Source organism: Eumetopias jubatus, unplaced genomic scaffold (genome assembly GCF_037043125.1).
Source record: "Eumetopias jubatus isolate StellerSeaLion01/CBP00866 unplaced genomic scaffold, mEumJub1_p1.0 scaffold_145, whole genome shotgun sequence".
NCBI classification, from domain to species: Eukaryota; Metazoa; Chordata; class Mammalia; order Carnivora; family Otariidae; genus Eumetopias; species Eumetopias jubatus.
Window position 1 is genome coordinate 194060 of NW_028274951.1, and position 15071 is coordinate 209130.

The 15071-nt window shown below is 44.9% G+C and overlaps 1 protein-coding gene across 1 annotated transcript; it reads left to right on the forward strand.

The window, feature by feature from the left end:
* Positions 1–2017: 2017 nt before the first annotated feature.
* Positions 2018–5667, forward strand: LOC148161569 (putative phospholipid-transporting ATPase IIB). The gene is made up of 2 exons (XM_088020736.1): positions 2018–2126; positions 5284–5667. Exons 1-2 carry the CDS (start codon positions 2034–2036, stop codon positions 5608–5610), a joined length of 420 nt encoding a protein of 139 aa, XP_087876862.1. The 5' UTR covers positions 2018–2033; the 3' UTR covers positions 5611–5667.
* The last annotated feature ends 9404 nt before the right edge of the window (positions 5668–15071 follow it).

Sequence of the window (15071 nt, forward strand, 5' to 3'; positions counted from 1 at the left end):
CCATACGTGTAAAATTGTTAGTAATAAAAAGGTTGAAAAGTATTATTTATTGTCATCGTATTTATAAACTGCCTCATACCACAGCCCACCATAGATTAGAAGCCTCACATTCAGTGTATGTCAGAGGAAAAAGTGTCTACAGGAAATTCTTTAATGATGTCAATCTGATAAGTAAGATATTTTTTTTTAAATAATAAATTTTCAGGGAACTGCTCATTTGGGCACACGTAACAGAGGTGAGCTTGGTGCTTATTCTAACAGGAATTAATGTACAATTTCATTAGCTTTTGATGATAGGTAACTATCGTCTTCATCTCAAATCTTTGATGTAAATAATTTCTAGAACTTCCTTATTTCATTTGGAAGCTGAATTGTTTTTAATTACATTCTTTAAACTATTTTAATTAATTCTGCTTTACTTAATGAGGATGACATAACCAGGAAACCCTTTTAAACTGTACTTCTCACATAATTTTGATTTCAGGAAACTTAGGTGCCATTTAATTGAGGTACTAAACGGGCTAAATAGAATTTTGAAAAAGCAAAATTTCTAAAACTGATCAGCATCCCTGAGAAGAGCTGCTCTTTGAAATTTATGAGACCCTAATGTATGTATTCTATCCATTCTTGTAAGAAGGTTATTCAAAACAGTCTCTGAAACAGTGTTATGAAATACGGATTTTCCTTTATGTTAACGTAGCCTTCCTGTCCTGTAGTGGGAGTTCTGAGCTATTTTGTTTTGAACACCAATGTGTATGGAGTCATGGATAGATGTGAAAACACTTTTTATTATATCTTCCACATCACATGTGCCAAAGAAAACAGAAGTTAGGTAATATTTTATGGGTGCCTTGTAACCGTGTGGAAAGCCCAGCTTCTAACTGAGTGGGGATAGGATTGTTCATACCCACATTGATAATTACATCAGTCAGTGGGTGATCCTTCTGTGAGCTGTGAGGTAAGTGCAGAAAAGCCCGGGGGCCTACATGACCGCACTTTTCGTTACCGTACCTGACGCCCATGCTCACAGGTGTTCACACTTCCCCAGGTTGCTTTACTTCTAGAAAACCCAGTAAGCAAAAATCATATGTGCGTATTGTGTGTGCATTTTTATATTAAGTGATACACATACACAATGTTTAGGGTTTTCAGAGTCATGAAGATGTGTAACATTGTGAATTTATGTGTCACTTTTAATGAAAATTCACCGTTTTTGAAATAATGTTAACGTCTTGCTGCCTTTCATGATGTTACTTCACTGTATTTGGCAGACCCAAGACATCTCATAAAATTGACCTGTGCGTGCTCCTCTCTTAACTGACTTCCTTACACACCAGGGGTGAAGCACTTCCTCATGCTCAAGCACACGTGAGTGCCTGGCCTACATGGACTGGCTGTCCCCAGGAGTGAGCCCTGGCCATCTGGAGGGACGTGAGCACCTCCAGGCAGCTCACCGGGCAGAAGCCCAGCTAAAGAGAACGTGCCTCCCTGCTTACTGACCTTTCTGTTGCTCCACATGATGCAAGTGGTGCTAAGGGTTAAATGCATCTGTTTCTGTTCAATGAAAAATACTTAATTTTTCAAAATTGGGTGTTTTTTTTAAAAAACTGGTAGGCACGCTTATTTGGGACTAGTTGATGTCTTTCTCAGGCAGTGTTCTAGAGTATAATTACAAAGGTAGTGACTCTGTTTTCCAGTTTCACGCCTGTCTCTTTCAGAACAGGCAGAAGTTATATTTGTACCAAACAATGCATCTGAACTGAAAGGCAGAGGCCACACTTTCTTCAGGTAGTTAGAGCCCTTCACGTTATCGCGCTCTTCCGGAGGGACCTGGGAGGGACACTTGTCCTCAGTGGGGAAGGACATTCCTAGCTGCTGGAATTACAGAGCAGAGCATTCTCAATGCCGAGGGGCGCCCCGCTATGAGAGCTCGGCCCGTGGAGGTCCACGTACGGGATGGGGAGTCCTGGTCCCGTTGATGAGCTTTCCTCTGTGACCTGGTCTTTGTTGCAGGAACCCTCACCCAGAACGAGATGGTGTTTAAGAGGCTGCACCTGGGGACTGTGTCTTATGGAGCAGACACGATGGAGGAGATCCAGAGCCACCTCAGGAATCCATACTCACAGGTAAGCTCATTGGCATCCGCACGGGAGCTGCCTGCAAAAGTGCCTGGCTCTGTCGAACCAGCCGGAACCCACTGTATCCGCTGATCTGGAAATCGGCAAACATCTTTGAATGTCCTAAAACACTCAGTTCTAATTTATAAATCAAGAGGCAGTTTTTGAACCAATTTTATTTTATTTTTTTTATTTTTTATAAAGATTTTATTTATTTATTTATTTATTTATTTATTTATTTGATAGAGATAGAGGGAGAGCACAAGCAGGGGGAGGGAGAAGCAGGCTCCCCGCCGAGGAAGGAGCCCGATGTAGGGCTCGCTCCCAGGACCCTGGGATCATGACCTGAGCCGAAGGCAGCCACTTAACCGACTGAGCCACTGAACCAATTTTGAATAAGCATTTCTATATTGTAAAATAATAGAAAGGATATAATGACCTTAAACCATTTATTCATATTAAATAATTTTCTTAGTGAAATATTCCAAAAGATTACTCAGGATAGGTAGTATTTTTAAGACTATTAAGTAGAATACTGCATCACAGGTGTTTCTTACCAGTTCCTCTGGGTTTCTTCATAATTAGTAAGACTTTCTCATATTTTCTTGCCTTTTCCATAAACAGAAGTAGACACACGGGATCGTGAGCCCCGTGTCCCTGTCATTCGGCCTCAGCCGCTGTCCGTGCACCGCAGACCTGGTTCCCTCCGTAGCCCTCTCCTCCTTCACCATATCACTGTGAAGTGAAACTCAAATGTCATGTTATTTCATCTGCAAATACATCGTCTGTGTCTGGATCAGATAAGGACTCCTTGGGTGGAGGCAGGGGGCGTATATCCTAAGTCTTGGCCTTTCCCTGGAGCTTCAGGAGCTCTCTGAAGTTGCAGGGACAGGAAATACACAGCCTAGTAGCCACAGTGTTTGCCAGAGACTTGGTAGGCCGTGCGCTCTGCAAGTGCGTCTGTGGCCCGGGAAGGTCCTGACACGCCAGATCCTGACATGGGGCCCACAGGGCCACGTGTTCCCACAGATGACAGGGTGTGGGGCAGGCAGACACAGGCCACTCTGCAAAGGTCAGTTTAGGCCGCAGAGGTCCCCTAGCCTGTTCTCAGGTAGCGTTCGTGTTGCACTCATTTGAATTCACTGATTCTGGGTAACCAAACCTTGCAAGCCCAGGGTGTCTAAGATGCTGCACACACAAGGCTGTGGTTTGAACCCAGTGCCAGCCATCACTTCCCTAGGCTGCTTTTCTGCCTCTCTGCTGGCCTCTTGTGAGGTTCGGGCACCCCCGTTGTAACAGGCCAGCATATATCAGGTGCAAACGTGCCATCACCCGCCCCCCAGGGAAGCGGGGCCTCGCATGTACACAGACCACTGCCGCCTCGAGGCTCCCACGGGCCGTCTGGCAGCGGCGCCCCCAGAGGCTGTAGGCCCTGTGTATTGATGGTCATACTTCTGACTTGACTTCCACAGACGGGGCTGAGCCACACACGCCCTGAACAGTTTCTGCTCTGACCGAATTCAGGTGTACTGTCTGCCTTACATTCAGTTTGTGAAAACCTCTTTCTTCTGTAATGTTTACCAGAACGGCGTATACTTTACTTTTCAAGACGCTGTCAAAAGAAAAGTATCTAATGCATATGTGTTTATTGTATGTAATGATCACTTACACAAGCACACATATACTTAAAACCAAGCCCTTTCTTCAGTTGGATGTCACTCAGTGCAATACAGAGCATTTTGTAACCTAGAACATTTATTAACAGAAGGAAAATCTAAAAAGGAGAAGGAATAGGTCTTCCCTTCTCCTGGTAATCTAGGTCTAGGTCGAAACAGTACCAGGTAAAATCTGTTTTTAAAAAATAAATTTACATTATGCATGAATATGATTTTAATAGCTCCAAATAAGCTGTTTTCTAGAAAATTTAGAAACAGAAAGGATGAGTCAGTGTATAAAAATAGCAGATATTTAATACTTATTTCCACGGAGGAGGTCTTTTAAAAATCTTTTTTCGAAGCTGTCTGTTGGTTGGCTGGTTAGATAGTACTCTTTTGTAAAATTGATTTTATTCCTGAGATTCTGTCTTTTTATTAAGATGATAATAGTCTACCAGGTCCACTGCAATGTAACATGAATCTTTCATAATCTGATTATATTTCCCCTCCGGAAGCATTTGGTGATGGAGGGCATAATCTTTAATGGCATTTGTGTGAAATGAAATTCTACAGCCATCGATAAACAGAGTCCTAAGGGGAGTCAGCCGTGTTGCGTGCCGCTCTCCCTTTGCCGTGCAAGCAGCAGGCGGGTGGGAGGCGAGCGCAGGGGAGAGGCAGTGCCAGCTGCTGAGCTGCACGAGCAAACCCTTCATTAGACAGCACTGTGACTTCACGGGCAGAGTAGTCACGGCTCGGTGGCTCTGCATGCCCCGTCCAAAAGCGAGAGCCTGGCTTTCTCGGGAGGGCCGTCACAAGTGGCCATGAAGGTAACCGAGGAGCCTCTGTGGTCCTGCTCCACCTCCCCCTGGAGCGGGGGGGAATGGCCACTCCACTGACGGAGGCGAGCGCCCTCGAATGCAGCCTGGTGCGGGGGGAGCCAAATGGAGGGAGCGGGGAGTCACGTCTGGAGCGCAAGAGTCTGAAATAGGAGGTGAGGATCAGTTTTCGTCAGATGCCGGGGTTACTGTCATGCACAAAACTAGCTCTTAATACAGAGGCTGTGACAGGCTGGATTCCTTTATTGTATTAAAGGAAGATTCGTAAGTATTTTTTCCTGCTTTTAGCTTTAGTCCACTTCAGGTACAGCACTTTTTAACGAAACATGAAAGCAGTTAGGAGCATATGGCTCTGGTTTGCTCTTTAACTCACCCCATCTTTACAAGGAGAACAAACATGACTTATTACGGACTTAGCAAGCCAATGCTATGGATCAAGTGAATGTAGAAAAGGAAAACCCTCCGACTCTAAGTACTGCAACAGTTTGGTAGCCGTGCCGACCAGGAGACGCGAGTGCTTACGGCGCTAGCACGGACACGTCACGTGAGCGAGCCCGTTCCCTAAGAGCTGCTTGTCTCATCCCTCACTGATGCACTCATAAAAATCACACGTGCTGGTAACTCCAGTATCAACTACGTTGTCTCTTTAATTTTGTGACGTTCGTATTTTATCAGATGCAGTCTCAAGCTAGCGGGAATGCTACCAGTTCAACACCACCAAGAAAGGCCCAGTCCTCAGCTCCCAAAGTGAGAAAAAGTGTTAGCAGTCGAGTCCACGAAGCTGTGAAGGCCATTGCGCTGTGCCACAACGTGACCCCCGTGTATGAGCCTCGAGCCGGCGTGATCGCGGAGGCCGAGTACGCAGAGGCGGACCAGGACTTCAGCGACGGGAACCGCACCTACCAGGCCGCCAGCCCTGACGAGGTCAGTTGGGGCCTCTTAGAGGATCTCAGATACAAACCTGCCTCAGAGGCACAAGAATTCGTTCTTCCAGGGGCATGAATGCAAGGGGAGCTTTATTATCGTGTCTAATGGTGCCTTAGCTCCAGGCCTGAAGGCCACATGGCTCTCTGGGATTCGTGCATTTGGTCCTGGTGTGTCCACTTACCCCAGAAAGCCTAAGAGTTGAGTTACTGGAAAACACATGAGAAAAATCAGAGTTTTACTGATTTGTAAACTGATTTGTGACCGAGTCAGATCTTAATAAAGCTGCTGGCGCCTAGACTGTTCCTCCCTCATCATCCCATCTTCTTACTTCCACATGAATTGTCAGGCTTACGTGTTAAATTTCCAGGTTTGTTCGTTTGTTTGGGCAGAATTTAGCTATAGCATATCTATTTCAAAAGAGAATTGGGCTATAAATCATTTCAAAAATCTTCAGAAGACAGAAACAGTAAAATCTTCAATGTGGCAAATTAGTCATTTCTGACCTTACATCATTTTTTTACTTTTTTTTTTTAAAGATTTTATTTATTTGTTTTTGTCAGAGAGAGACAGAGCACAAGCAGGGGGAGCAGCAGAGAGGAGAAGCAGACTCCCTGCTGAGCGGAGAGCTCGATCCCAGGACCCTGGGATCATGATCTGAGCCAAAGTCAGACACTTAACCGACTGAGCCACCCAGACGCCCCCATTTTTTTTATTTTTAGATTGATAAAAGTCATTGTTAAATTAATTTGCCCAATTCCTGTTCAGCCAGTATATTTTAAATAACGTTTTCTTATGCCCTCCCTTTTAGTCAAGGTTCTTGAGATGATTCTGTAATCAAACCAACCATGGAAGCAATATAAGCAAACAACCTTCTTTTTTTTTTTTAAATACTGTATGAAATTGGATCATGTAATAACTCCCAAAAAGTACCATCAATCACAGTTTAAAAAAGAAAAATCTGATCTAATGTTTTTTTTTTTTTAAAGATTTTATTTATTTATTTGAGAGAATGAGAGAGAGAGAGCATATGAGAGGAGGGAGGGTCAGAGGGAGAAGCAGACTCCCTGCTGAGCAGGGAGCCCGATGCGGGACTCGATCCCGGGACTCCAGGATCATGACCTGAGCCGAAGGCAGTCACTTAACCAACTGAGCCACCCAGGCGCCCCTGATCTAATGTTTTAAAGAGAGGAGCCCAGTGATTCTCGTAAACGAGTATTTCAGAAGAGCGAGGTCCTTCTGTAATGACATCACAGCAAGGAACTTGCGCGCCGCTTTCCCCTGAGATATCTGTGTTGGGGAGGCTGAAGGGCTGGGGCCTTAGGCTGCCGCTGGGAACCACAGCATGAAACCAAGAGCGCCAAGGTGCTGGGGTGTAACGTGTACTGCAGAGTCTGGAGCGCTGACAAGAGCGTCCCTGTTGTGCTGAATAAAATTAATTAAGAGGTCAGAAGATAAATCTGTGAGTTTCCCGTGTTAGGAAAGGCGTTCTGTGAGTCATAGCTAGAGCCGGCTTGGGACCTGGGCCAGAGAGGACTGTGTAGTTGTGTGTTGTGGGTGCCGGCTTGCAGGGGCTCGTGTCCTGCTTCCCTGCAGCTGGGAGCAGCCAGTCCTGCCTGTTTATTCCTCGAAAGCTGCTTGCGACCATCCTGATGGGTTTCGTTCCCAGAGGCACCCTCAGTCCATGTCTGCCGTCTCCTGGGAGCCACAGGGGACACACCGGCACCCTTCATCCTGTCTGCGTGGCACGGGGACTGACAATTTTGTTTTCTTCAGTCTTTTTTGTGTATCTGCCTTTTTCTGTACCTGTGCATGGTTCCAGAAGTGCTGATTGCTGGGCCTGGTGTGGAGCCAGTGCTTCTCCATTCTAGGGACGCACTAAGTGGCCCCCATAGCTGAGAACCACTGAGTCTCGTGAGTCTTCCTGGGTGCTCCCTATGGTGTGCGGGAAGCACCTCCGCGGAGCAGGTGGGGAGTGCCGGTGTGCCTGGTCCCTCCACAGTGCCCCCCACAGGCCGCACGGTGGAGACAGACACTTGGGACCCCTTTACCTTGTTCTGACTTCATAATGACGAAGAACAGTAGCAAGAAACCCGAAGTGCACCAGCAAACGCTTGGTGTTTTACTAAGCTTTATGCACCGCTGTATGATTTGAAAACCAAATTTATTTTTGAAGAGGTAGTTACATAGGCACTGCCTTATTTATTTAGTCAGGAAATTATCCCACGGTAACCAAAACAAGCTACTTTAGAAATTATGACATGTCATTACTCAGGGGAAAAACAGCCAAAAAGATGAAAGTTCAGTTTTTCTTTAAACGTGGAAAGCTGAGACCGGTTTCACTAGCTCCAGCCTCCCCTCAGTGCTCGCTCACATGGAGACACCTCCCTGTCTTCCCCCCCCCAGCCCCCGCAACTGCCTGCCACACCCCTGCGGCCCTGGGCCCCCTCCACTGCGGAGGGTCAGCTCAGGGGTGATTTAGCTGGAGCAGACCTGCTGATGCACCCCCAGTGTCCCAGGCACACTGCGGGTCACACAGCTTGCGTGGGGCTCAGAGTGCCTCCCAGACATGAAGCGTTCAGGGAGCTGTGCTCAAATCATTCCCATGCACCCCAACTTCTCCCCATGCCTCTGCCTGCACCCCACCCAGGATGCTCTTGTTGGTTCACAACCAGCTGACAGTGGGCTCGTCAGGGCTGGGGTAAAGGGAACTTCCACTCTTAAACACTGTTGTATTACTATTAGACATTTTTACAGTAACTTTATTATTCCTATAATTAGTTTTTAAATTAAACTGAAAAGAATGAAAGAGGCTGAAGACAAAGAAGGATCTCAAAGCCTGTTTGATCCTGAACCATCACCTTCATAGCAGCTTGTGTGGGTCGACCTGGCACGTTTTGGGTGTGGTGTGGTGCCACAGGTGTTTGAGGGGAGGGGTAGTGCTCTTTCTCAACCTCCTCAGACTCTTGTCTTTTGTGCCCTGTGAGGGTCTCACCCGGACCGCCCCCCACACGGTGTGCAGGTCTCAGCCACCGCCCCCCCCTCCCCGCAGGTGAGCTGGTCTCACCCGGACCACCCCCCACACGGGTGTCCGGGTCTCAGCCACCGCCCTCCGCCACCCCACCCCCCCACCCCCCGGCGCGTGTGTGCAGGTCTCAGCGGGACCCTTGAGGCCCAGGCTGCAGGGAGGTGCTGGGATTGCCCTGCCTAGGGTAGAAAGGAGGGAGCTGTCCGTGGTATTTATCTAGAAACCAGTTTCCTGGGAGTATCAGGCCTTGATGTTCAAGCAGGAGCCAGAGCCCTGGAGTCCATAGCCAGGCCGAGTCTCAAGTCTCGCAGTAAAAGGTCTTTCCCCGTTCTGCTGCCTGATGACCTTGTGATGGCGAACCCCCATCACTGTGGAGTGCCAGCGTCACCCAGCTCTTCTCAGGATCACCGGCACGGCCTGTGAACACGGGGACTGGCCGCGGTGTGGCAGGTGGTTGAGGAACTGCGCAGCGCAGCCGGCTCATCACGGGGAGGCGGGCTTGGGGCACGTGGGGAGGCCCAGTTCCGCCATCTCTCCCGCTCTCCTCCTCGGTGTGCTTGGTCTGGAGTCTGCTGGTCAGGGGATGGGACTTCATTAGCACCACTGGTACACTCTGTAGATTGTGTTGACCACTAAATATGGAGACATCTGTTGTGGCCAAACTGCATGCGGCTTTGGGAATCGTGTATATAGCACATATGTTTATTTGGTAATAGGAAATCTAGGAGAAACTGCTAAGAGGAAGAGCTAAGATTCAGATGATGTATAAATTGCCATCTTAGCATTCCATTATATGCTTTGAAACAGATGTGGGCCCCTGGTCACGGCCCTTTAAAGGAAAGGGGCCATGTTCCTTTTCATACAAAGAAAGGATTGAACACATTTTTTTCTGTATTATATAACAGTCTAGAAATTCTCAAAAATTGCATGTGATTATATATTGAAAAAGGACTATTTCCCAGTCTTAAGCATAGGAAACTGAGACCACAGATGTTTCTCAAGAAAAATCTTATTAGAAGTTGTAAAAATACTATATTCCATGTTTACCTTGTTACCTGCCAAAAGTAAATATAAATTTTATTGAAAATACATGGAATTTTTCATCTTTAGGTTTTTATATAATTGATAACACTTTTTAAATCTTAGGTATGCACAATAGAGAGGGGTCTCATCAATTCCAAGATTACCGGAATCAAATAGAAACTGCCAATCTTATAATTGAATTTGTTCCTTGTTTAAAAATTCTTTCTACTTTGGAGATTGGACAATGATTAAAAGTAGCAGCCCTTTTAAATAACCTTAAAAAAAATCCCTAACACATAGTCTAAATCTGAAAATGAAGAAAATAGAGTTCATCATAATTTTTAAAGAGCTCTATTGATGCAACGTTTGCAAATCCCTAAGGCCCAAGGAAAATAATCTAAATGGTTCATTATTTAGCTTATTGAACTTTGCTGCAGTTAGGTTGACGGATGATGGCAATGCTTCCCCATCACCAAAGCACCGTTTTAAAAGCATTTTTTATTGAATAAAGTGCTTAGAATATTGCACCCTGGAGCTTTATTCAGGGAAATGGCTCAGTTGATGTTTTCTGTTTGACCTCAGCTTTGACCTATCACAACATGGATGGTTAATAAGCAACATTATCATTTCAGAGATGTCACTGGTTTTGTCCATTCTGCATCAACACTCTGCTCTTACAATCCCTACGTGTTTATGGCTCTTGTGTTCTCTTCGTCTTTAGAAAGAATGTAATTTAAGTAGAATGTTCTTGTTTCTGAGTCCCTGGTATCACAGTTGCAATTCTTCACAACATAAGTGGCCTTCATTTTCATTTTCCTGAAAACAGAAAGGATCTCTTACCTTACCTACAGATGTGCACAAAGGAATGTTTTATACAAATAATGAAATTCTGGGGGAGTTAATGTTAAATCCTTAAAGGCTCTGTGAGGTACAGTCATGAAATACTTGCTGGGACGTGTCATCGGGGAACAGCGGTGATACTTTAAGGTGTAGCAAGCGGTGGTAATAGTCGAGTGTCAGTAACTCATCTTGTATTCACCACGTGGAGCCCACTGATGCCCTGTCCCTGTTTCTTATGATAAGTGATCAATATTTCATTTTCTCTGAGAGAGTAGAAAGTTTCACTTGCCTGTCGCTTTATCTCTAGAGCCTGAGCATAGCAAACTGCAGCTTAGTAAACATTAGATGTTCCCTGGAAATTCCTAGACAGAATTAAGACCCATCCTCCTTCAGTTGTGGTGTGTCCCGTGCGAGACCCCGAATGTTGTGAGCCGTCAGAGCGGATATGCGCTCCGTGGGCAGAGCCTTGGTGCTCACAGTCCCTAGCTCCAGGGATCAGGGCACACGGTGACACAAACCCTAAAGGCCTCTGGCCTCTTTGGGCCCAAAAAGACTGATTGGCCATGATTTTTAATGACCGCTTCCTTCTGAAAACTAGCTGTTTACTGGTAATATTCTTCTCCGCACTGTGGCAAGAACATTCTGTGTTTACATGTTATTTTCAGGTATAGATATCAGCTCCTCACTTGGACATTTATTTGCAAGAATCAGCTAAAATTTATGCCAAACCGCAAGTGGATTATTTAAGTATGGAAGTCTATACCGTCCTTAATGGCCTTGCTTTGGGGTTTCCCAAAGCAAGCTGTCGTGCGTGGGGTGTGTCCCGTTGTATACTCGCTGTATTGTGCACACTCAGTGGCGTGGGGCTAACTGTGGTGTTGCATTAGTGCATGTGGGGGCGGGCCCCCGGCTGACGGATGCCCCCTCCCAGGAGCAGCGGACAGTGTGTGCACAGCCGACCGTGACTGCTGATCGGAAAGTTTTCCAGGTGATCAGACTGCATTTCATGTTCATAATCTGCCAAGTTATAACAATGATGGTAATACCACACTCAAGAATGAAGACAAGTCTGTGATCAGGTTATGATCTATCAAATGCCTGGTGAGACAGGCATCCCTGGCTTATACCTGGCAGGTATGTGTATGTCATTGCTAATATGATCAAAGAAAGTTCTCCCAAGCTTTTCAGTAATGGCACAGAAGCTTCTGAATAATGGAATTGTAGAGAAAGAGTAACGTTAAGATCTTGCCTCATATTTTCTCTCCTACGGAAGGACCCTTGGGAACACCTTCCTATACTGGTTACTTAGCGTGGAAAAGTGTGATGTGTACATAAGTTGCCTGTGACAAAGATTGTGTGTTACTAAGTGGCCTGTGGATGAGATTTAGCCCAGGCTCCCTCTTACATATATTTTTCATATTCACATTTTAACTAATTTTACCTCTGTGTTATTGTCAGTAGTTACATTGTTAGAAATTTCTAAAAGCTCAGTAGTCATGGAAATAGTCATTTTGAAATGTATTAAGCCTTTAAGTTTAGAGTTATCTTTACATTTCAGAGAATGATCTCTCAGCATTACATGCTGTTAGAACGTCAGGCAGCAGCTTCCGGAGGAACATGGCAGCACACAAGGAGGATTTGATAAACCACTTTCCCCACGTTTTATTCCAGTACTGACAAAACTGCCAAAACAGATCAAATCAAGCAGTAGCACTGGAAACTTCCTTACTAAAGAACCCATACCTGAGCACCAGGACAATTTTGTGTTCTGTGGGCCACGGATACAGGGCGAGGGGTGCTAGATGGCCCACCATCACAGAGAGCATCCCCCGGGAGCAAGAAAAGACGTGCACCCCACCTCTGCCCTCTGCCTGAGTTAGAGGGCCTCACTGATGGAGAAGGCAGGTGGCTGTGTGTTCCCTGCTCCTGAGATAATTCTGAGCCAAAGACCTGACCGTTTCTACCCAGCCCTCAGCAGCTTTGTATGTATGTCCTGTTAGTACAGAGAAGACAACCAAAGAGAAGCCCTGGTCAGGAGAGGCCAGAGATCCAAAGCGACGTCCGTGCAAACACTGAACAACTCCCGCTCGTGCTCCAGCTCCCAGGGCACGGCCAGCAGCATGGTGGGGGGCACGGCAGACGGACCTGCGTTCCCCTTGGAGGACGTACCCGGGAGCACCTTGCAGACCAGACGAGAATGCTCCCCAATAAGAAGAACAGTAAGTGAAGTCGCATCAACTAAAACATTCAGAAGGATAAAACAAAACCAGAGGAAAGTAGGAGAAAGAAAAGGTAAGGAGAACAAAAAGTCATGATTGAGAAGCCAATAAATTCAGAAATTGTTGGCAAAAATCAAAACAAAACTAATACAAACCAGTGAGTGCAAACTAAGTGCAAAATTAACCCAACACAAAACTTTTCTGGAACAAGGAAGGCTATTCCAAAGGTTTCGAAATCATTTCATGAAGCCAACTTAATTCTAAATTCTAAAATCTGATCAAGATAACATAAATATACACACAGTAAGAAAGAGATTTACAGATGAATCTTATGACCATAGAGACAGAAATCCTGTAGTACCCACAAACCTACAGTATGTTGAAAGACCATGACCCAGGAGCATTTTTCCTAGGAATATGAGAATGATACAGGACATACATTAGCATGGCTCTGTCGGAGTCAGAAATCACTTGATAATCTCACTTCCATTAGTGAGTGCCTTAAAAAAGGCATTTAAGTTAAAATTCAGTACCCATTCCTGGATCAAAACAAACAAACTAGGCCCCTCTCCACATCTAGTAATAGTCAATGCAAAATAGAGAGGTCCTTTCCTAGCATGATTCATGATACCAGTCTTAAATCAATACTCACCATCACACCAGATAAACTCTACAACCGTCCCAAGTGAAGAATAAAACAAGGATGTCTGCTAACTGCAGTACCATTTCATACTGTCCCGGATGTTCTATCCAGACAGTGTGTCAGAAAAAAATCATTATCGTTATTACAAGGAAATAAAATTACCGCTTAGACATGACATGACTGTATATCTAGGCAACCGAAGAATCATCATTCAGGAGACCCCAATAAAAATACACAAACTCATAGTTTCTTATATATCAACAACCACCTGCTGCATTGAAGATGATGGCCCATTCACAAAGCTACAACAATAAAAATATTTAATCATGAACTTAAGTAGAAATACGTCCTATGGGGAAAAAAAACCAGCTAATTTTAAAGCTGTGCTTCAAAGCACTGTTATTAATGCTTTACCTACATCAGTCTTCTAACAGATTCTGAAAGAGGTGTCCTCATTGATTGTTCAGGTAATTGTCAGCCCTGGCTCCCGTTCAGAAACACCTGAGGAGTTTTAAACCCTCCAATGTCTAGATTTCTTCCAAACCTACTGAAACTAAATCTGCAGAATGAAACATTCTTCACCAATTCCTTATATTATTCCTGATTGATGTGTTTTAAAAACAGTTAATTTCAGTAAATGTGAGGGTTGCGGTGTACGTTGCTTAATTAGTTAAGTAGGTACACATGTTCGTATTAGACTGTTCTGCAAATCTACGTTTTACCAGCATGGAAGAACCTCCTGTGAAAAGCACTGTGCCGGGAGTCTGTAGTCTTGAGTCCTAGAAACCCCTCACCCCTGTTAGGCCTCCGTTACCCATCAAAGGAGAGCAGGGCTGTCTATTTATGCCTGTACCGGTGATACCCCACCTCTCCCTCCCCCCAGCTCCCTCACAGTTACTGGAATACCCAAAGCAGTCTCGGGCCTTATATCTAATTGAATGTGATTGCAATTGCATACCTTCCCACATCCAGGCCCAAGTGGCTTCAGGTGAATTCAACCAAACATTTAAGGGGAAATAATACCAATTCTATAGAAACTCTTCCCAAATACAGTAGGGAAGAAACACTTGTCTGTGCTAAACTGACACCAGTATCAGACAAAGGCATCACGGGAGAGCTACAAACCAAATCACTATGAGCATAGGTGCAGAAATCCCACAGAGTGGGGGCAGGTAAAGCCCAACAGGAGGTGAAAAAGATAACACATCCTGATTAAGTGACGCTTACCCCAGGAATGGAAGGTTGGTTTGACAGTTGTAAATCGATCGATGTAATTTCCTGCAGACTATAGGGGGAAATCCCTATGATCATTGCAGGAGATTCATGGGGAAAAACACTTGGCAAAAATCCAGCGTCTGTTTCTGATAAAATCTCTCAGTAAACTAGGAGTAGAAGAGTTTGTGCAGCCTAATAAGGACATCTTTGAAAAATCCTGCTGTTAACATGATACTTCATAGGAAACAATGAGTAAGTTCCTTCTAATGTTTGGAGCAGGCAGAGGAGGTGTCCTCTCTTTCCACGCAGAACTAGCCAGGGCACTAACACAAGAAAAGAGAAATAAAAGGCATACAAGCTGGAGAAGAAGAAATAAAACTGTCTTTTTTGGTGGAGGATATGAGTATCTTCATAGAAAATCCCAAAGGCTCTACTAAAAAAAAAAAAAATAGTAATGTTTAAGAAGTGAATTTACCAAGATAGCACATCATAACGCCCATATACAAAAATTACTTGTATTTTTATATACTAGCAGTGAGCAATTACAAATTGAGATTTTTTTAATGTACCA

Coding starts and splice junctions, on each gene's coding strand:
- LOC148161569 (XM_088020736.1), top strand. CDS start 2,034: ATGGTGTTTAAGAGGCTGCACCTGGGGACTGTGTCTTATGGAGCAGAC. Junction 2,127..5,283: donor TCAGGAATCCATACTCACAG/GTAAGCTCATTG, acceptor GTATTTTATCAG/ATGCAGTCTCAAGCTAGCGG.